Source organism: Olea europaea, chromosome 12, assembly GCF_002742605.1.
Source record: "Olea europaea var. sylvestris chromosome 12, O_europaea_v1, whole genome shotgun sequence".
NCBI classification, from domain to species: Eukaryota; Viridiplantae; Streptophyta; class Magnoliopsida; order Lamiales; family Oleaceae; genus Olea; species Olea europaea.
The window spans coordinates 8,589,206-8,611,888 of record NC_036248.1 but is presented as its reverse complement, the minus strand read 5'-3'; the positions used below and the strand labels follow the sequence as shown (position 1 = coordinate 8,611,888).

The following is a 22,683-nucleotide window of genomic DNA, read 5'->3' as shown; positions in this document are numbered from 1 at the left end:
CTGGATGATGATAAAAATAACTAATTGGATGAAGCAAATAAATCGGGTCGAAAATTATAGAATTGGAAAAAAAAATTTCATCTGACACCATACACATAGATATTTCACACAAGTAATGTACTTCATTAGAAATAATAATATCTACACGTGAGAACATTGCACATGACAAACTATTTAAAATAAACACACATTCAATCTCAAGACAATGACTCCATTTTCAAGCAAAACCTTAAACTAAGTCAAAAGCATGCACCATAAATGGAGTAGTGGGTGCATCAAATATAATATCAATCAAAAAGGTATTATTTGCAAACACTTTTTGTTTCTACTCGTTTAAAGTTTAATTATGCTTTAATTCAAAAGTACTTGGGATTAACACATAATCCTGGTTTAAATTAATATTGAACTTGGAATTGAGGATAATTCAGAGATGCGCAATGTTAAGCAAAGTTTATTCGAAGGAAAATGTGGCATTAGTGGATAGTGATTCGGCTCATTTATATTTGTTCTTTTACCTTTGAGATAATTGAAAGGCACAAGGAAGAAAAGGAAGTCAAACCTCCAACGATACATGTACGTGAACATCTTCAATATTACCTAAGAAAATAACAGACACGGATACTGATAACCTCATTTTCCTGCAAGGTTCAAGAAATGCAGTTTCGCAGAAAGTCAAGAAAATTTGAGATTGGAAGTAAATCAAACGTGTACCTAATCCCAACAAAACTATACACTGTGAAAAAGAATCAAGAATTTGCAAACGAATACATATCTTAAAAATATTATTTTATTATTTTTATGAAAGCAGTCAACTTAATCCAAATTTGATTGCAAAGGCTAATCCTCTGGATGAGCAAAACATCAAATCCTCCTCTATTTATTTAGAGAATCGGCTAGAATTTTCAGTTTCATTACTTCAGTCATTCTTATCAAATCCTTATATCTGTCTATTTACACATTCTAATACCCAATAACATTGTCAATGTCTCAATTAAACACTTCAATTTCAATAAACATAACACGGTGGCTACTCACCTTTTGGTTTGGTCACAAATTTGTAAATTTTTTGTATGCATCCCTCGCAGTTTAACTGCACTTTCAAAACCGTAGTTGTCACAACTTGCTGTAAACAAATAATTCAATATTTATTACAAATTATAACTAAAATAAAATTAATTTAAAAGTACAAGAGCAGTAACTGCCTCGTTCTCTCTTTTAAGGTAGTGTATGATTGATATAATATATTATATTATAATCCACAAAAACGATGACTCTACTTACAACATCAATTTTTCAATCTTCAAAGTCTTGCTCTAGTCCCTCAAGTGACACATCATCACTAACAAAAAAAGGCAACAAACTCACAAAATTTAAGAAATCATTCAAAATTAACATGATTACTGTTACAACACAATCAAAAACAAGAAAAAAAAAAGTTTTTAACTGGGAGTGTCATAGAGAAGAGAAAAAAGATAAAGGAGCCTATAAGAAGAAGAACAGTCAAACAAACATATTTAATTGAAGAAAACATTGAAAAAATTGGAATTTCTATTTTGAAGGGATATGTGTTATTCAACGTAGAATAACAATAAAAAAAGCAACAAATTCACAAATTCAAGAAATCATTCAAAATTATCGTGATTGCTATTACTACAAAACTAAAAATTGAAAATAAAAAAATATTTTCACCTGGGAGCATCGTAGAGAAGAAAACGAATATAAAAGAACCTACAAGAAGGAGAATCATAAAATAAACATTTTATCGAAGAAAATATTGAAAAAATTGGAAAAATTGGAATTTCTATTTCAAAGGGAAATGCGTTGCTCAATATAGAACACTACCCAAATGACAGTTATCAGATTAAATAGGTTCTAAAAATGGAATGAAAAGGAAGTTCAATATGAGGCAAGCGTGTGTATTTTGGATTTTACCTTTTTTCTTCCTCAGTTTGGTTTGATTGTGGTGGAATGAGCTAATCCAAAAGACGTATGAAATGAGAGAGAGAGAGAGAGAGAGAGAGCAAAAAGTAACTTTATAGGGGAGAAATTTGTGAACGGTTACTACAACCAAGTGGATGAAAGTGCGAGATAAAAGGTTTGAATAGTAAGAAAACCAGTTTTGGAACAATGTGTAAAATCGAGTGCTACAAGAATGAATAGTAATGCAGGGATTGCCCCTTTTAGAAGAAAGAAAAGAGAAAAGAAAAGTAGTGTAAGGCAAACCATTTTGACCAAACACATTTCAAACCAGTTCAATGTGAAAATGTACTGAACAAAAATGAACAGTCTAATGTTGTGCAAGCAAAAACAATTATTTCCACCAATCCACCAAAAAAAGGGAGAAAATTGTATAATAAATAGAAAAAAATTAAATTGAAATAATTTTAATCTACCAATTCACAAATAAAAAAAGATGAAAAAATTTTATAAATTGAAAATATATTTTTTAAAAAAATTCTCTTTTCACGGAGAGAAAAGCAGTGATTAAAAGTATTAATTTCAATCATAAATAAAGGGAAAAGAATTAAAAAAAATCTAAACCCTTTTATAAATAGAAAAAATGTAAGTTGAAAAAATTTAAAATAAAGAAAATTCCTCCTTTCATGGAGAGAAAAGCAGTATTTGAACAGATTTATTTAAAGCATACATAAAGACAAAAGAAGTTAAAAAAAATTATATATTTTAAAAAAAATTAAATAGGGAAAAAAATTATGCTTCGTGCACGGAGTGCACATTTACCTGAAAATGTTGAATTTATTTTTTACTTATAAGTAGCTTTTATTTTTAAATAAGCGGAAGTATTTTTTATTTTTATTTTTACTTATAGGACTTTACATTCTAGATAGTGTAATATTTTTATTAATATTTCATTTCAAAAACTTTTTACATTTTAGAAATATTTTTTTATCTTATTATTAATCGAAGTGATTTTTTTAGTTAGAAATAACTTTTTATATTTTAGATAGGAATAAAGAATCTTTTTTATGTAAAAAAAAATTATTTTGAAAAATATTATTACTAATAAAATTATAGGATATAGTTGATATATAGTTTATAGCGTGAGAAAATAGAAAAAGAGTATTGTATGTTGGATTCAGATGACCAAACTAGTTTCAAACCAGTTCAATGTGAAAATCAGCGTGACAAAAATATTTAGATCATAAAAAGATTACACTATCTAAAATAAAAAAAATTACTTATAAGTAAAAAAATCACTTCAAGTTATTTAAAATAAAAAAAACTTATCATTGTAAAAGCTACTTATAGGTAAAAATATATATTTAAAACTTGAAGTTAATACTTTTCACTTATAAGTAGCTTTTACAATTATAAGTTGTTTTTACTTGTAAATAACTTTAAGAAATTATTTATACTTAAAAAATTTAAGTTAACATATTTTTTACTTATAAGTAACTTTTACAATTATAAGAGAATGAGGAATTCATATTTTTTTCTTTTTTACCTATAAGTAGATTTTACAATTATAAGTTTTTTTATTATTTTAAACAACTTAAAGTGATTTTTTTTACTTATAAGTAACTTTTTATATTTTAGATAGCGTAATCTCTTTATTAATATAATATAATTTTAAAAACTAAATAGATCTAAATATTTTTGTCACGCTAAAGAGAAATGGAAAAACAGCATTGTGTGTCAGATTCAAAGGACTAAACCAATTTGAAACCAGTTCAATGTGAAAATCAACGTGACAAAAATATTTAGATATATTTTGTTTTTTAAATTAAATATTAATAAAAAGATACACTATCTAAAATGTAAAAAGTTACTTATAAGTAAAAAAATCACTACAAGTTATTTAAAATAAAAAAACTTATAATTGTAAAAACTAATTATAGATAAAAAAAAATATTAATTCATCATTCTGATATAATTGCAAAAGTTACTTATATAAAAAAAAATGTTAGCTTAAAATTTTTTAAGTATAAATATTTAAATATATTTAGTTTTTTTAAATTAAATATTAATAGAAAGATTACACGATCTAGAATGTAAAAAGTTACTTATAAGTAAAAAAATCACCTAAAGTTATTTAAAAGTAATAAAAAAATTGTAATTGTAAAAGTTATTATATGTAAAAAATATTAACTTTAACATTTTTAAGTGAATATTTAGATATATTTAATATTTTTAAAATAAATATTAGTAAAAAATTTTAAAAAAAACGTGCATTACTTTGAACATTGCTCCGTGCACGGAGCCTCCAATCCTCCATGCATGGAGGATTGGATCGTCCGTGTACGGAGGTTTGCTAACATTAGTTTTTTTTTTGTTTTTTTTACTTACGTTTTTGTGTTCATTTTCAAGCTCATTACGGGATATCAAATGAAATCGAAATATTACATTCTTAATATTATTTTGAAGTACTCGCGACATAGTATTGCATGTCGTTAACGGTGCGTGAAACGGTTAATTGTAGCAAATGTTACGGAATGTTAAAATAGGCATTTTCAAACTATATTTCGAAATTTTCGATAACAACCTAACTTTAAAAATTCATCGACGATTGTACGATAGTCGAATTGATAAATGTTTTATATTTTCTCGAAACTCATTTCGAGAACTATATCATAAATATATCGAATGGTCTAAATGAATATCGAAAATAGTTAAACGGACATTAAACGTATGTGTTAAAAAATGCGTATAAGTTGTTTTTCTTAAAAAAATCAATTATTTTATTATTATTTATTTTTTTCGCAACAATTTTCTCAATACATCATTTTGCTCAAGAAAAATTATGTGGTATGACGTAAATTTTTTTCTCCATGCATGGAGTGAATATGTTTTTTTTTTTTTACATTTTATTTACAATAATTTTTTATTAATATAATTTTAAAAATTTAAATATATAGGATATGTTTGATAGTTAATAACGTGAGAATTAGGAGAAAGAACATGGTGTGTCAGATTCAAAGTAAAGGACAAATATTGTAGTGGACGTGACATTGCACTCAAATGGCATGTGACAAAAATTTTATAGTATTTTTGAATAGAATTTTTCCTGTTGTCAAACCAATTCCCAAACCGGTTAAGTTATTTAAAAGTAAAAGAAGAGATTACACTTTCTAAAATATAAAAAAATTACTTATAAGTAAAAAAATAACTTCAAGTTATTTAAAATAAAAAAACTTATAATTGTAAAAGCTACTTATACGTAAAAAAAAAATATTAATCCCTCATTCTCTTATAATTGCAAAAGCGACGTATATAAAAAAAAAAAAAAAAGTGAACTTAAAATTTTTTAAGTATAAATATTTAGTTTTTAAAATTAATTATTAATAAAAAGATTAAGCTATCTAGAATGTAAAAAGTTACTTATAAGTAAAAAAATCACTTCAAGTTATTAAAAAGTAATAAAAAAATCATAATTGTAAAAGTTACTCATATGTAAAAAATATTAACTTCAACATTTTTAAATAAATATTTAGATATATTTAATAATTTTAAATTAAATATTAATAAAAAATGTACTACAAATAAAAGTAAAAAAAAAAAAGAGCATAAACCTCCGGAGGTTTGCTAGATGTTTGGTTTTGTTTTGTTTTTTTTTTTTTAAACTTATATAGATATATTTATTTTTTTAAATTAAATATTAATAAAAAAAATGTACTACAAATCAAAGTAAAAAAAAATTATATAATAAGCTAACTTTAAAATTTCATCGACGATTGTACGATAGTCGAATCGATAAATATTTTACATTCTCTCGAAACTCATTTCAAGAACTATATCATAGACATATCGAATGATCTAAATGAATATCGAAAATAGTTAAACGGACATTAAACGTATGTGTTAAAAAATACGTATAAGTCGTTTTTCTTTAAAAAAAATCAATTATTTTATTACTATTTATTATTTGTCCGCAACAATTTTCTCAATACATTATTTTTCTTAAGAAAAATTATATGATATGACGTAAATTTTTCTCCATACACGGAATGAATATGTTTTTTTTTTAACATTTTATTTACAATAATTTTGTTTATTAATAAAATTTTAAAAATTTAAATATATAAGATATGGTTGATAGTTAATAGCGTGAGAATCAGGAGAAAGAGCATGGTGTGTCAAATTCAAAGCAAGGGAGAAATATTGCAGTGGACAATGGCGTATGACAAAATTCCTACAATATTTTTGAATAGAATTTGTCATGTTGTCAAACCAGTTCCCAAACCAGTTAAGTGTGAAAACGAGTGTGACAAAGATGAATAGTAAACCCGCATTCTCTCTTTTATGGTAATGTATGTGTTAAAAAAATGCGTATAAGTTGTTTTTTTTAAAAAAAATCAATTATTTTATTACTATATTATTTTTTGCAACAATTTTCTCAATACATCATTTTGCTCAAAAAAAATTATGTGGTATGACGTAAATTTTTTTCTCCATGCACGGAGTGAATATGTTTTTTTTTTTTACATTTTATTTACAATAATTTTTTTATTAATATAATTTTAAAAATTTAAATATATAAGATATGGTTGTAGTTAATAACGTGAGAATTAGGAGAAAGAGCATGACGTGTCAGATTCAAAGTAAGGGAAAAATATTGCAGTAGACGTGACATTGCACTCAAATGACATGTGACAAAATTTCTATAGTATTTTTTAATAGAATTTTTCCTGTTGCCAAACCAGTTCCCAAACCGTTTAAGTTATTTAAAAGTAAAAGAAGAGATTACACTATCTAAAATATAAAAAAATTACTTATAAGTAAAAAATTCACCTCAAGTTATTTAAAATAGAAAAAAATTTATAATTATAAAAGCTACTTATAGGTAAAAAAAAAATATTAATCCCTCATTCTCTTATAATTGCAAAAGCTACTTATATAAAAAAAAAAAAAAAGATTAAACTATCTAGAATGTAAAAACTTATTTATAAGTAAAAAAATCACTTCAAATTATTTAAAAGTAATAAAAAAATTATAATTGTAAAAGTTACTTATAGGTAAAAAAATATTAACTTCAACATTTTTCAGTAAATATTTAAATATATTTAAATTTTTTAAATTAAATATTAATAAAAAAATGTACTACAAATAAAAATAACAAAAAAAATGCATAAACCTCCGTGCACGAAGGTTTGCTAAATGTTCGGTTGTTTTTTTTTTAAACTTATGTAGATATATTTAATTTTTTAAATTAAATATTAATAAAAAAATGTACTACAAATAAAGTAAAAAAAAAAAAAGTCCATAAACCTGCGTTCACGGAGGTTTGCTAAATGTTTGGTTGTTCTTTTTTTTTTTTAACTTATGTTTTTGTGTTCATTTTTAGGCTCATTACGGGATATCAAATGAAGTCGAAATATTACATTCTTAATGTCATTTTGAAGCACTCGCGGCATAATATTGCACGTCGTTAACGGTGCGTGAAACGACTAATAGTAGCAAATGTTTCGGGGCGTCAAAATAGGCATTTTCAAACTATATTTCGAAATTTTCGATAATAAGCTAATTTTAAAAATTCATTAACGATTGTACGATAGTCGAATCGATAAATGTTTTACATTCAAAAAAATGAATATTGAATAATCAAATAATTGAATAAATTAAATATCATAAAACAATTTCTAAAAATTTTAAACCAAACATATTTTCTAGTTTTCTATTTTGAGAAATCGTTTTTCAAAATGATAAATCAAACACATTTTCCATAATTCGAAAATAGTCCCTCAAAACAAAAAACGCAAACGCAAACTAACCGCATCCTAAAGTTCTACAAATTTGTGATATGCTTCTCTTAGACGGATTTTGTAGATGGCTATCTTTACATACAATCAATCCGTTATGCTATTCCAAAACTTGAAAAATGCAATCCTTCACGAGTGATTGAGTACAAAAGTTCTACATAACCCCCAAAATCCAAAAACGAACCCAACTGCCATACTAATGTAAAATCCGTCATTGATTAGCTTATCCTCCTCTTGGTTTTTCGTCCCATCAACATTATGACCGATCTTTGGAACTTGAGCAATTTCATCTTTTGGACAAGCTTTTGTAAGTGGAAGGCCACAAAGTCCAGGGTTTCCCTCGAATGCAGAACATTGAAAGTTCGTAAATGAATGCTTTGTGGAATTTTGCCCAACAAGTTATTTTATGACAAATCTAACACTCCAAGTCGATCCAATTGAGAAACACCAATAGGAATGCCACTAGAGAAGTGGTTTTTTGAAAAATCAAGAAAATCCAAAGATTTTAATCGTTCAATATTAGGAGGAAGGAATCCAGATAGGTTGTTTCTTGAAAGGTTCAATCCAACTAGTGTTACAAGACTGGTAATTTCCGTAGGAACATCACCTACTAAATTGTTGCTTGAAAGATCGATGAGTTTCACCAAATTAAGAGTATTTATGTACTCGACCTCCTTTCCTTTCCATATTACAAATGCACTCTCAAATCCTCTTCTGTAATTAAGAATAAATGCGCTATCAAACTCAGAATCCACTTGAATCATAGCAGTGAGGTTGTTTAAGCATTTTGGTATACCACCAGAAATCTTGTTTAAAGAGCGGTCCAACACTTGTAAGTTTGCAAGACGACACAAATGGGAAGGAATACTACCAAAGAACTCATTGGACCTGAGACTCAGAAAGACCAAATGAGTCCAAGTATCTCCCACCCATGTAGGTATATTACCAGTCAACTTATTTTGGGAAAGATCAATAAAAGTCAAGAAAGTACAACTCCTCAACGATGTTGGAATTTCTCCAGTGAAATTGTTGTTTTGTAAGTGCAATGATAAGGTGACATTTAGTGAAGGGATCTTTCCAGAGAAATTATTATGCGCCAGATTAAGGTAAACCAAATTTCATAGGTTTGCAAAACAATCTGGAAGCTGTCCCGAGAGTAAGTTATTCGAGAGGTCAAGATATTCCCAATAACAACCAGTTTCCTTGCATATATTGGTGATTGACCCAGAACTCATTACTCGATAAATCCACTACATATCCATTCGGAGGCAAAATTGGTAATGAACCATTAAAATGATTAAAGCTTAGATCTATGGAATTGAAATTAGAGAACTTTGATGACAAATCAGGAAGGACACCTTGAAAATTGTTATTTGATACATTTAATGTCCTTAATTTTGGACTCAACTCCCAAAACCAATCAGGGAAGGTGTTTGAAATCTCAGCATTAGAGATATCAAGATACTTTAATCTCGTTTGTGTTCTAAGCCATGTGGGGAAATGTGGACCTACGTTGCAATCTGCTAAATATAAACTTGTCGGTTGAAAAGGAGGATTCCATCCTAAATTGATATTAAAAGAGATACTCGGGTTGGAAGACAAGTCCAACCATTGTAATTGGGAAAGATTAGAGAAATGGGATTCAGTGATTATGCCTTCAAAGTTGTTTAAAACAAGGTACAAAGATTTGAGTTTAGAAAGGCTTCCTATGCATTGGGGAATGGTACCATTAAACATGTTGTTAGAAAGATCTAAGTCTGTTAACGAGGAAGATAATGCAGGACAAGGCACTTCTCCTGTGAATTGGTTACCATATAAATATAAAGAAGTTAATCTACTCATATTCCCCAAGGATATTGGAATCTCGCCTTGTAATTTGTTGGAGCTGAGGTCAAGCAAAGTAAGGCCACTGCTTAAGTTAAACACCAAAGGAAATATCCAAGAAGAAGAGAACTCATTTCCCGTGAGCCCAAAGGCAGAAAGAGAATTAGAAGCATTGAAAGGTGAGGGAGGAAGTACCATTGGCAGGTTACATGAATCTAAGAATAAATGTTGAAGCTGAGTAAGCTTAGTTATTATTTGTAACCAATCGGTAGCCATTGTGAGGTTAACAGAGTACATGGACAGGTTTTTTAATGAATGAAGTCGAGAAAGCCAATCAAGATTTGTGCTAGTTAGTGAACCATTAGTTGATGAGCTAAGATGAAGAGAATTCAATTCAGAAAGGTTGCCGAGATGATGGGGAATTTCTCCACTAAAATTAGAATAAGAGAGATCAAGATGCTGTAATCTACCTAGGGAACCTATGAATTGTGGAATTCTGCTATAATTGAAATCATTGTCACTAAGGTCTAGATATTTCAAATGTTGTATTTCAAGCAACGAGATGCTAATGTTACCTCTTAGACCCATACCACCAAGATCCAACTCAACAATATGATTAGTTTGATAGTCACAACTGACACCAGTCCATTTGCAGCAATCCTTCTTATATTTTTCATTTCCCCAAGAAGAGAGTGGGCTATATTCATCAATAAGCTCATCGTTGAACTTGAGAAGAGCTTCTTTCTCCTTTTCTATGCACCTGATGACATCTTTCATTCTTGTAGAGCGTTCAAAAGTGGCTCTCCAACTCAGTAGTAGTACAATGACTAACAATTGGAGATGTTGAAAGAACTTTTGATCAACTATCATTCTGTGAACAATTGTAACTAAGAATTTTCTGATATTCTTTTGTGATTTTTCACCATTAAAGCGGACTACTTATAGAATTAGTTGTAAGAATGAATTTGTGTAGAAAGCTACCAAAAAGACTACTCATATCAGCAATAACTCCTTAGAAAAATGTATTGACTTGTCAAATCAATGTTCCAGCGATTAATAATGTTTGGATAAATAATGAATTCTTGATTAAACAAACCAACAAGGAAGACTTGACTTAAACCCCACCCTCTGGTGCCAATTGGTCGTTATTGTCAGAAAAGATTCCCCAATAATTCGTTGTGAATAATGAATATATAATTGTAATCAATACTAATTGAATAGAAAAATGTGTCCTTTTTTTAAAACTTTTAATGTTATACGATGATAGGCTTAAGAATTCAATCGCACGCTTATATTTGGGGGGTAAAAAACATAGACAATGAGAAAGTATTGTTGCATACTTGTTAATCAACGAGTTCCGATCAACAGTGATGGCTAGGAAAAAAAAAACGTTTGGATTTCTTGTAACAAAAAATAAATAAATAATAAGTAACTTGACTTTACACCTTATTGGTTTTTATGTTTGGAAAAGATTCTTCACATGATTTGAAGTTGAGTATCAAATGACACACTTACAGAATAAATTATAGTTATCAGTCAGATAATTAGAAAAAATTCGTCACCCAAGAATTTCATTATGATTTTGCTACAAATTAGTATCTAAATAACGTTTGAAGTTGGGTATTAGACCAAAATTAAATAAATAATTTTGTCCTTTTTCCTTAGTTTGTTTACTGATTTTGCCCGATTTCTGATTTTCATCCTCAATTTTGAGAAACATAACAAATCTATGATAAACATTTTTTTTAACATAATCATTTCTTAACCTTTTAATTATGGAACAAAACTCATCGTTCCCTCCAATTCAGACATATAAATAACTATTTCAATAAACAAAAATAAAAGAAAGAAGTAAAACGACAAAAAATAAGAAAAAATTGCAAATGAAATTGCTTAGTTTTTCAAAAGAATAAATAAATCCTGCTTAAACATATATTAACACAAATTCCATCTTCTCCAACCAAACTAATCCACCCATGACATCGACACTCACCCATCCTAATCCATTCTCATCTCCACTCAAACACCACCTTTATAAATGCAATCACATCGACTACGACATCACCATCACCCCTTAGAAAAGTTAATTACAATAAATAATAGAAAAAATTGAATAAAAAATTAGCAACTTAGATAGTAGAACCGCCACCAGCACCAGGCTGCAATATAAAGGAACAATATCTTTTAATCGCATCAAGAATGCTACCTAGGTTCAATTGACTAGTTTCCAGAAAGTGGCTTTGAGTTTCCTTTCTTTCGCTAATATTGGCCACTAATTGCGAGGAACTTATTGAATCTTGAAAATTTTCTCATTATTGGAGGTGACACATCAAAGCTATATTTATCATTGTGGAGTAAGTATTTTATGCTAATTATACAATTGGATGGGGAACAACTATAGGTTGTTATGCCATTCATTAAGCGAAGAACTAAGATCTACCATAGGAAGAAATGGTTATATAAGGAATAAAGTTAAGTAACTTAGATTTCATTGTCTGGTGGTTATTTGTATATATAAGTAGATGCAAAATATTGATATCCAATGAACCTCACAATGTGTAAGTCTTTAATTGTCTGTTTCTTCAAATGTATGCATATTTGATTTGTTCTCTTTCTTGACGTAGTTTAGCCTTTTTATAATTTTAAAATTGGTGAAATTATATTGGAATTCCTAGGATGAAAAATTTATCTTGTTACATATTTTCTCATAATCAGCTATTAGGTTATTATAGTAACCACATTGTGGCTGGGAACTATATTACACGTTCTGGGGCTCAAACTGAGTTTTCTTCTTTCTAATTATTAATTTTTCCTATTCATCGACAAGATGTAGAACTCACGGTCCAGCATATCCTGACTTCATGAGATTAAAGCTATAAATTTTGTGAAATTAATTATTACTTTATTTATTAACCGTGACATGTACAGTAGAAGCTGAGTTGTCTGTTGTAATGTATATAAATACCTTCCCTTAATGTTATCCAGATCTTAAATGCTTGATGTAACGACCCAAAATTTATAGTAAAATAAATATGAGTCATCACGAAAAACTTTCTTTTATTTATTTTAATATGAGCAATTCAAATAAAAAATGGTTTTTATTTTAAAACTCTCACTTAAATTAATCAATTAGTTCAATATTAGGAATAATTCCATAAATACAATTCAAACAATTTATTGATCAAATTATCATGGCATCATCAAATATCAATCAACAGTTTTGACTGGCATCTACCATATTCACAAACATGTAATAGTGCCTTGTGTGTCTAGAAATAAAATAATGATAGTTTATTTATCGAGTGGTCATGGCACCATTGAATGTTAATTTGGTTGTATTGACTGCCGTTGCCCATGTGCATTTTATATGCACGTAATTTGTATCTCGTGTGTGTGTGAGAGAGGAAAACATATTCATGCAATATCAAATACAATAAAAATATATTTCAAAACAATACATGCATATATTATACGTTTTATTCCAGACAACTTATTGTAATTTAAGTTATGGTTCCACTGTCGGGATATAAAAATAACACCTAAGGAATACGTAATCAAATAAATTATATTTCTTATCTCTAAATAAAATCGATGGAATAATAAAACTAAAGAAAAGCTGGAGTTTATAATGTTTTCATCACATATCACCAAATTTAATTTAATTTCAAATTCCTGACACCACAATTGCACCTAATCGCCGCCAACCAACGACCTGTTCAATCTGTGAGGAGGAAAAAGGGATGAATATATGGGAATACTTAGTAGGACACGATTAATAGTGCGATCCCGAATAAAATATTAAGTCATGCATCAAAATTAATCATACCGTCATATCATATCTTTCGATTCCGTGAAGAGCTCATATCATATCATATCTTTAGTACCAGATGACAATTTCATATCATATCATATCATCATCATATCATATTATAACTTTCATGAGTATAATATTCATCAACATGAAGAAATAAATTAAACGGGACTAACCACTTGCACCTCATAATCCTACCTCGTCTGATGAAAATAATTGTTGGCTGAAAATAAAAATTTCATGTCCCAAATTCTCTCTCTTGTCTTGTCGTGACTATTTTTGTGTTCTACTCAAAATAATCCATAATTTTTATATCACATTTTACGCGTATTTCACTATTAAATTTACAAACTCACATGCTAAAATCAAGCAGGCAATTTTAATTCCAAGTCTAGGCAGTTGACACACGGTTCCATCAATCATGCCAAGAATTTGTACAAAAGTATATTATAAAAATAAATCAGTCCAACTTCAAAGAATTAAAAAAAAGGGGGGGTTGTTGAACGAGTGTGGCTGGAAGGATTTCAAAACCAATGTTAACTAAATTAGTTATGGATCTAGGCAAATATTCTTTTTGCTTAAAAAATGTGGACATAGCTTATTTGAAATAATTATTTTTTGAGTTGAAAATTTCTAATTAATTACAAGCTACAAAAGAAGTCCAATATTAATCTATTAAATCTCGCTCTATAAATATTTAATTATTTGACCCAAATAAAATATGAATTCAAAATCCTATTTCATTATGGTCCTCATTTTTTTAAATAACAATTAATAAACAATATAAATAAATTTTATTCTAAAATTTTCGGGGCATTACACTTGCAAATGAGTCAAATATGGGCTGTACTTCAAAAAAAAATTAGAAATAAATTAAATAACTGCAAAATAAACGACAAATTACACAACATTTGTGTTGTGTTTGTAGAATCTGTGCAAGAGAGCATACTTTCCATTTTTCTTAATTTGATAATGTGGCTTTTTTATTCACAATTGGTTTTTATATTGAACTGGTGACTCACAACTAACTGTAACATTTGTTTATGACATGTTAGAAGATTTAACTGATGCCTCTGCGACTCAGGCAGAAAAGGAGGAGGTGGATTCCTGTTAATATATGTTGGTAATGTGAGTTTCACAATGCCCTTCTTAATTCTGTTAATATTATTCCCTCACATAGCATGCAAACATTCTGCTGTGCAATTTAGAGTGCTTTAGTTTCGAGAATAAGCATGCTTGTTGTCAACTTTGTTAACTAGACAGTCTCAATGTTTTAAGATCAAGCACAATAAATAATTCTCTAATTCTATTGATTTGGAAATGGGATACCTTTTATCAAGTTGTTTACTATGGCTTCCTTTATCCATGAATTGATCTTTTCTCAGCTTTCCTTCATTCAGAGATACACCAAAACTTTCTAAAATCCTACTGTGGAAACATTTATATTCAAGTGATGAACTACAAATTGCTAGTAGTCAACTTTAAATATATATTTTTAACAAACATAATCTTATTTTTAATGACGTGAAAGCTACCTCTAAAAATATAATGCCATGCTCCTTATACCAATCATAACGGATAAAATCAGCCAGCTTATCAATGAGTTCAAATTCAAAAGAATCAACATCTTGATGAACATCCTGGTATCCATATTGTAGAACCCCAAATAATTCTAGACACTTTAGTAGCACTAAGACATGAATATTAGATTACTAAAGTATACTTCAGATTTTTAGTCTTATTTGAGACCCATTTTCGACATAGGAAACATTCAATTTGGAAAATGATATCAAATAAAAATTGTAGCTCTTTGAGTTAGCTTTCCAACACACTTTGAATTACCTCAATCGGATATCGGGAGAAGAAGTTATGATAGAAACACTGAAAACTGTGCAATGTCAACCCGACTACAACCGGTCAACCGAAACTGCCTGAAATGAAAAATTCTCGTTTTTCTCTAGAATTTAAATATTTATTTTCATCAATTATTTTCTCAAAGGGCCACCCACGTTTTTGAAAATAAAAACCCCACTAAATTGAAGCATTTAACCTCAAACTTAAATGGCACCCATGTTTTCTCTCTTAAATGAAATTTGACCCTTCATTTGCTTTATGTTATGGAATATTTACTTATAAATGGAGACCTCATTTCACTCATTTTTTTCTCACACCAAAAGCAAGAGCTTTTACATACTAAAGAAAGAGTTTCCCAGAGAGAAAAAGAGAGGGAGGAAAACTATTTTTCCTAAAAGTTTAAGAAGTGTTTTCAAGCATCAATTCTCAACGGTTTTCAAACATCCAAGGAGTGCATTTCTTTCAACATCCAAGTTTCATCGAAATTTTCAATCCAAGTTTTCAAAGTTTCAAAAGCATCAATCAAGGTAGGTAGAGGTGCAATGTGTTTAATCATGTTAAATTATAAGTTTCGATTCATGTTAATATTTGTATGTCAAATGGTACTCCGGTACGGCATATCCCTCTATGTTAATGGTTGTATGTCAAATGGTACTCCAGTACGGCATACCCCTCTATGTTGAAGAAATGTTCGTATGTCAAATGGTGCCATTGGGTACGACATACCCCTTCATGTCAAATTGTGCCTTCGGGTACGGCATGTATGAAAAGTTATAAAGTTAATGTTTTGAAATGTATAGCTTAATCACGAATGCACCTATGACACCTATTGAGTTTTTCAATTCACGAGTTTAATCACATCTCTACAGATTGAAGAAATTCTACCTCGGGCATTGATGGAGGAGAAGATGGAGAGTGATGCAACGAGCCCATGGAAATCTGATGAATAAGTGATTTGGATTTATTTTTATGAAATGCTTTCCAATGTTATTTCTTTAAAGTTTTGAATAACGCAGAATGCGAGAACAAGTTATGTTTTCTTCAAATAAATTACATTTTGTTGTTTTGAAAAATGATTCAGTATTTTTGTTTAAAGTATTTGAAGTATTGTTATTTAAATTATTATCCGAAGATGTAAGCTTCCGCTAAAACGTATACACTTGTTACTAAACCACCGGTTAAGCTAAGTAAAGTAAGTAGCGTTCCGGTCCACTAGGGGTCGGGACGTTACACATATCGTACAATGCACCTATACGAGCGATGAGCTGCTGGGCCCACGTCCCATGAGGTACCTCTCGGCTGGGGGGACAAATGGTACTGGTACAGATTTTATACATACGAAAACAAGGAGACGGTGGGAAGCAGGGAGATTGATGACAAAACGAGAAAAGTTGGCAGGAATACTGGAGGTTAAATCAGTGAACACAATGCCAATGCTAGAGACTCGAGCTATACCTAGGCTGGAACAGAGACATAAAAATCAATGTTGTGAATTGTGTGGTGATGTTTTGATAAGTATGCTGCTTGACCCACATATGCCAATATGAGTGCCGGATAAACCAAAAAGGTGAAAGCCATCTGTAACAGAAGAAAAAGACAAAACAATCACTTTCAAAGTAATTCCTTGAACTACAAGGAAAAGCAAATTAATAACAAACTCCTAAACAAAGAAGAACACCTAATAAAATTAGTCCTAGCAAAGAGGTGAAAAAAATTTCTATGCTGCATTATTGCTAAAAGGTCACGAAAGAGATGAAATGGTTTGCAAATGTGTACCTGAATTGCAGCATACGAGAAGTGTCTAAGATCAACAAACATTGCTTCTGAGCCTCAAGGTAAAGTGATAGAGAATATTGTCATTTTAGTGTGGTGGACTAATATTCACCTATCATTAATACAAGATCTTTTCAAATTACAACGCAACGATTACGTTGACCACTATTCGACCATAGCAAAAGCATATTCAGCACATGTTTGATGGCCATTATTTGAAAACTCTTTTTTTCAACATGCTTATTTTAACTACACATTCATACAATAAAATATTTTGCATGTGAACCTAAGACTTGTCCCTACTTTTTAGCTACACATTCTCCTAAAAATCACTATTCAAAACATTTGTTTTTTTTTCAAATAATGGCCGGGGCTTAATTACAGATTTGATGAGCATTAAGTTATAAAAATGCCTCTTCTTGTCAAGATTTTTCCTTTTCATTTATGCCTAGCAGTGTGCTGGATTTGTTAAGACTTAAAACTCAAGAAGGTCAATAATGTGCAGCATGTTCTCTTTCACTTTCTTGGATGTGTAATTAAAAATGCATGCACGACATTTTTTAAGGGGTTCGCCTGTAATGCGCAAAAGAATTCCACCTAGTGATATCCATCCTCCTTTTCTTGTCTTCTTCAAGAACTTTAGCAATTAATATGGGGGAACCGCTTGATAAACTAGTGGATTCCTGAGTATAAAATTGTACAAACCAAGAGCACTGATGCATTGTACTATTTTCGGGCTAATGGGCTTTGCTTTAATGATATTTTAAATTTTTTTTTCTCTGGTTGAACGATTTTCTCATTTTTTTTTTCAATTCCTTTTAAATAGAATTTTAAATTAATTTGTATGCCCTGCATTTAACGCTCAAGAATATTTCAATTTGATTTAAAACATTTATAATTTGTTTAAGCGTATATAGAGAATTTTTGGTGTAACCTACTGCAGATGGACTGCTTAAATTTCCCCTTTATTCAAGAGAAAGAAATTCTCCCAAATCCCAGATACATAATTCGCAGCTGGTTCTGATTTTGTAGAAAATTGAAATTCAGACCTACAGGTGGGAAATTTTGATTTAATTTGTTCAAATTGTTATTGTTGTGGATTATTGAAATTTTGGTTTAGGGAAAAATTGAAAGGTGTCCGAGAACACAAGATTTCAACTGGGGACAATAGGGGCTTTGACTGTCAATCATTTCGTCGGTTTCTATTGTGATATGCAGTAAACCACTCATGAGCATTCTACATTTCATTTTTAGTGAGTTTTAATACTCTACATTTGGTATTTTTTTTCCTTGTTCTAAAAATGATATTTTTGTACTATAATGAATTGAATGTTCTTGTAATTGCTCTGTCTATTGCCTTGGTCAGATACATTTAATGCTGAAAATTCATGTGCCATTCCATTACTTACATTCCTTGGCGCAAATTCTTTCTAAAGTGATGGAATTGATATGATTTACTTCAGTTGAGGACCTTTAATAATGCTGTTATTTTAGAAGAGGAGATTCTTGTCAATTTTTGAATTGGATTGTTATTGAACTTGAAGTGAGGAAGCTGCACAAGTCCTAACTGATTGCCTTTGTTACTAAAAGTATTCCTTCAACTGAGCATGCTTGGTTGATCACGTCAAATATGCTATAAATAGTAAGAATATAACTTTCATATGATCCAGCTTTTAATTTCCAGTAGAGTAGTTTATATTTTTCTCTTAACATCATAATTTGATGTAATTAGATCTAGAAAGGAAGAAGTCCAACTTCTAATTCCTGATAGAAAAGTTTATATTTTTCTTAACCTAGTAATTTGATGCTACAATTAGATTTAGAAGGGAAAAAGTCCTTAATTGTGATGTTGATTTGTTTTATTGAAGTTTTATTTTGGGGAACAGTGAAATGTTATTAAAAAACGATAAAGATTAAGAAGAAGATGATATTTATACTAGTATTTTTATTATACAAGCTGGCATTTACTGGTAACTTTGTTCTCTTCATGTGGCATTTTGGTTGAAATTTTTCGAGCACAAACCAATAGAATACAAACCGTAATTGGATTTGGTACTCTAAATGGGATTTCGATTGGATTATACTCAGCTTGGGATTCAATTCTTTTGGTTTCTATAGGTATCCCTTTGCTATCTACTTACAATGTTCAACATTGAACTGTTTCTCACTGATGTTTCCAAATTGAGGATTTATTATTTTACTTTACTAGATGACAAAGCTGGCAATCATCCCATGTACAGTCCTGTTGGAAACTCTTTTCCTAAGTAAGAATTTCAGGAGAGTCGCCACATTTGGGCCCTTTCTGGGCACAGCAGTTGGTATCTGTGACTATCTGCTTCCTAGATATTGTATCACTTTTGTAGCTGGCTCCTTGATCATTATTGTGACATATACTATGGAAGTTTTTCTCCGCCCACTTGTTAGATTTTATACAACATGTAGTTTGGAACCTTTTCTCCTCCACTCATTAGACTTTTTAGGAAGCTTCATTTCCAAGTCCATTGACCATTTGATCTGCATAGTCCTTAAAGATGTATGACAACAACAATCCCTAAATGAACTAGTAGGTTGCTGATGAAGGATGATTGCTGGACTTTCCAACAAATAAATAATGACTTTGGCAGAACATAACGTGAGAGGCTCTTAGACTTTTTATCTGCATGTGTTGAAGTCAAATTAATAGAAGGGATGCTAGTAAGGAATTACAAGAGTGATAAAGAGGACTGCAGTTGCTTTCAAGATAAGAAGCTTCTACAATTTTAGGATACTTAGGAGGGCTCAAATTTTTGGTATCAAATGAAAAGCTAAATAAGCTGAAACTGCTGGCGTAATTTGACAAGCACTGCCATGATGTGACAACATATGAAAACCCTTTGGCAACCCACTATAAAAAATGGATAACAATTCTTAATCGTTCCTTATTTCTAAAAGAAAAACAAAAGGACCTGTTCCACTCTTTGTTGGATTAAAAGAAAAAAACTAAAGCCACTGAGATTTTTATGAGATCTCCAAAATTTTCATGCACGATGCCCAGCTGGGAATCCATGCCTAAATTCAGACATTAGGATATTTATCAATCTAATGGCATTAAACTTTTCTAGAGCATCTCATAAAATTAGAGCAAACCTTTCACGACCCGTCATGCGTGGATGGTAGATTTCAAGTAAACGTCGGACCCACCACCAAGGCAACTTGACTTGCTTGACTGAAGAATATTTTCAACAAAATTTTGACAGAGTTCCCCTTGAAATATGAACTAAAACCACTGAACAACAACTAATTTTCCTCAAATCAATACCTATAATATAAATAGGATACGTCAGTCCCTCAAAATACAAACTATTCAAATAAAATGTCGGCAAATCAACATTTCCTTTCTTTGCAACCATCATTTCTCAAATACACTAAAGACGCCAAATATGCAGTGAACCCATGATAACCTTTTCTGACATAAACTACATATAACTCAAAGAAACATGTACTAAATAGTATGGTAAAGTAGGCCATACAACCTATGACGCGTGACTCAATATGGCAGAACAACAGGCTCCAAAGCTGCTCAATTCAGCTGTTATCTGATAAGGAAAAAGGTGAAAAGACATATGAGCTTATAGCTCAGTTAGTGGATAATTTGCGAATAAATATACTTTTTTCCATTTCTACATATTTTCTGAAAATTCTAACTTTATTAAATCTTTGAAAAATTCTGAAATCTGGTAACACGTTTAAAACCAAAACATGATTACATCATACAATTCTTTGTTCTTAATTCTAGATAAGTAGATGTAAAGTTAACGAATAATCTGATATTCATTAAAATCTATGAAATATTGCTACTGGTCAATACTATAAGCTGTAAACTTTATTCTGAAAACAGAATTAATTGAATTCTATAATCTGAAATCTGAAAAATCGTATAATACTGAAAAATCACACCAAAAAGAGTACCCAATGAATAGCCTTACTCATGTACAGAGTAATCTCGATGTACAAAGCAAATCCATTCAAATCTGATAATCTGGTCATACGTACGCAGAGCTGCCCCAAAGGCTAATCACCATAGTACAGGCCCAAAGCCTATTTGTGTACGAGAGTGGATCCCAAAGACCTCTGATAACCTGGTCATACACTATGGAAACACATTCACGATAGTGCAGAGCGGGTAAAATCACTATAACTAGTCATACACTGTGGAAACACATTCACGATAGTGCAGAGCGGGTAAAATCACTATAACTAGTCATACACTGTGGAAACACATTCACATCAGTGCATACTAGGGTAAAATAACCATATGGAGTCATACACTGCGGAAACATATTCACACAAGTACAGACTAGGGTAAAGTCACCTGGATACTTTCTGATGGTTTTAAAATAACTTTAAACATACTGAAATATTTAATATTCATATAACATGCTAATCAAATAATTTAAATGAACTGAATCAAACATTAAAAAGAACAACTGATTATAAATCCACTTTATTCTGAAAATCATGCTGTAAAATCAACTGTATGAAATAATAATTTTTCTGAAATAATATAAATTTTATAAATACTAATTTCTGAAAAATAAGTTTATATCCACTCACAAAATTATAGTCGATCATGGTTTCGATATTTTCGTCGCCTCATCACTTTCAAATTCCAAGTATGATATCATGGTCTCGCTATAATAAATCATATCCCTTCACAAGCGTTCCTTGAGTATTTTCCTACCATTAGAAATAATAATTTACCAATGAAAAATTCACATATTTTATTTTCAATCTCATAATCCCATTTAGAGTCATTAACAACATATACTTCTTTATATAAATTATTTTAACACCAAAACGTCAAATATTTAACACTTAATTTGGTTCCAATACTAAAAATCCACCAAAATTAGACGATTGACAAAACTAGCACTATAATTCTAGAATATTGAAAATTGGCACCAATTTCTGAATATTGAAATCTATCACCAAAAACATTGACAGAAATAACACCTTTCTGGGCAGAATTTCAAAACTAGCACCTGTTTTGCAAAAACTCGAAAATTGCTATAAAAAAATGGAGAATTTCAACCTCAAATCCTTAATTTAAGTTTTTAGCATCACATAATTCCAAGAATTTCAAATAATATGCCTTTATATCACAAACCCAATTCCAAAGTTTCCCCTTTCTTCAACACTAATTTTCAAACACATATTTCTTTGACATATACTTATTTTAATCATCAAATACATATCTGTTGGGTTTTTGATACCCAATAAATCTCAGGCTATGATGTTAACATGGGTTAATATTATTTTATAGGCAAAGGCCGATGAATGAAATAAGTCCAAAAACTAAGTCCATGAGCTACACCCCGCCCAATTGTATTCCTTATGGATGGCTTGAATCTTGACTCGTTTACCCCTTTAATGGCCCAACTTAAAGCCTAACCTTAGAGTATATATTTGGCTATAACCCTAGCCACTTTGATATGATGTTTTGTGTGATTTTGAGAGAAGAAATAGTGAATCCCGGTTGCTCCCCTTTTGTGTGAGAAAAAGGTGTCCAGAAGTGTCTAGAACGCTTGTATAACGTGTGCAATTGGTGGCTCTTTCATAGTATACCTTTGTGGTGTCTTTTCCTAGCCTTTGTGGCCATAAATCATCATCCTTTCTTGTCCTACGTGGGTAAGATTACATATCAACCAAGGTGAATCAATTAGTTGT

The 22,683-nt window shown here is 30.0% G+C and overlaps 1 protein-coding gene across 1 annotated transcript; it reads right to left on the bottom strand.

Moving 5' to 3' along the window:
- Positions 1-1,293: 1,293 nt before the first annotated feature.
- On the bottom strand, positions 1,294-10,478 carry LOC111406536 (receptor-like protein 12). The gene is made up of 5 exons (XM_023035945.1): positions 8,940-10,478; positions 8,138-8,788; positions 7,900-8,054; positions 1,690-1,728; positions 1,294-1,339 (listed from the first exon to the last, which is right to left on the bottom strand). The coding sequence occupies exons 1-5, from the start codon at positions 10,407-10,409 to the stop codon at positions 1,294-1,296; spliced, it is 2,361 nt and encodes a 786-aa protein (XP_022891713.1). The 5' UTR covers positions 10,410-10,478.
- Positions 10,479-22,683: the final 12,205 nt, after the last annotated feature.

Coding starts and splice junctions, on each gene's coding strand:
- LOC111406536 (XM_023035945.1), bottom strand. CDS start 10,409: ATGATAGTTGATCAAAAGTTCTTTCAACATCTCCAATTGTTAGTCATT. Junction 8,055..8,137: donor CTCAATTGGATCGACTTGGA/GTGTTAGATTTG, acceptor TCTGCATTCGAG/GGAAACCCTGGACTTTGTGG. Junction 1,729..7,899: donor TACATTAGTATGGCAGTTGG/GTTCGTTTTTGG, acceptor TCCTTCTTGTAG/GTTCTTTTATATTCGTTTTC.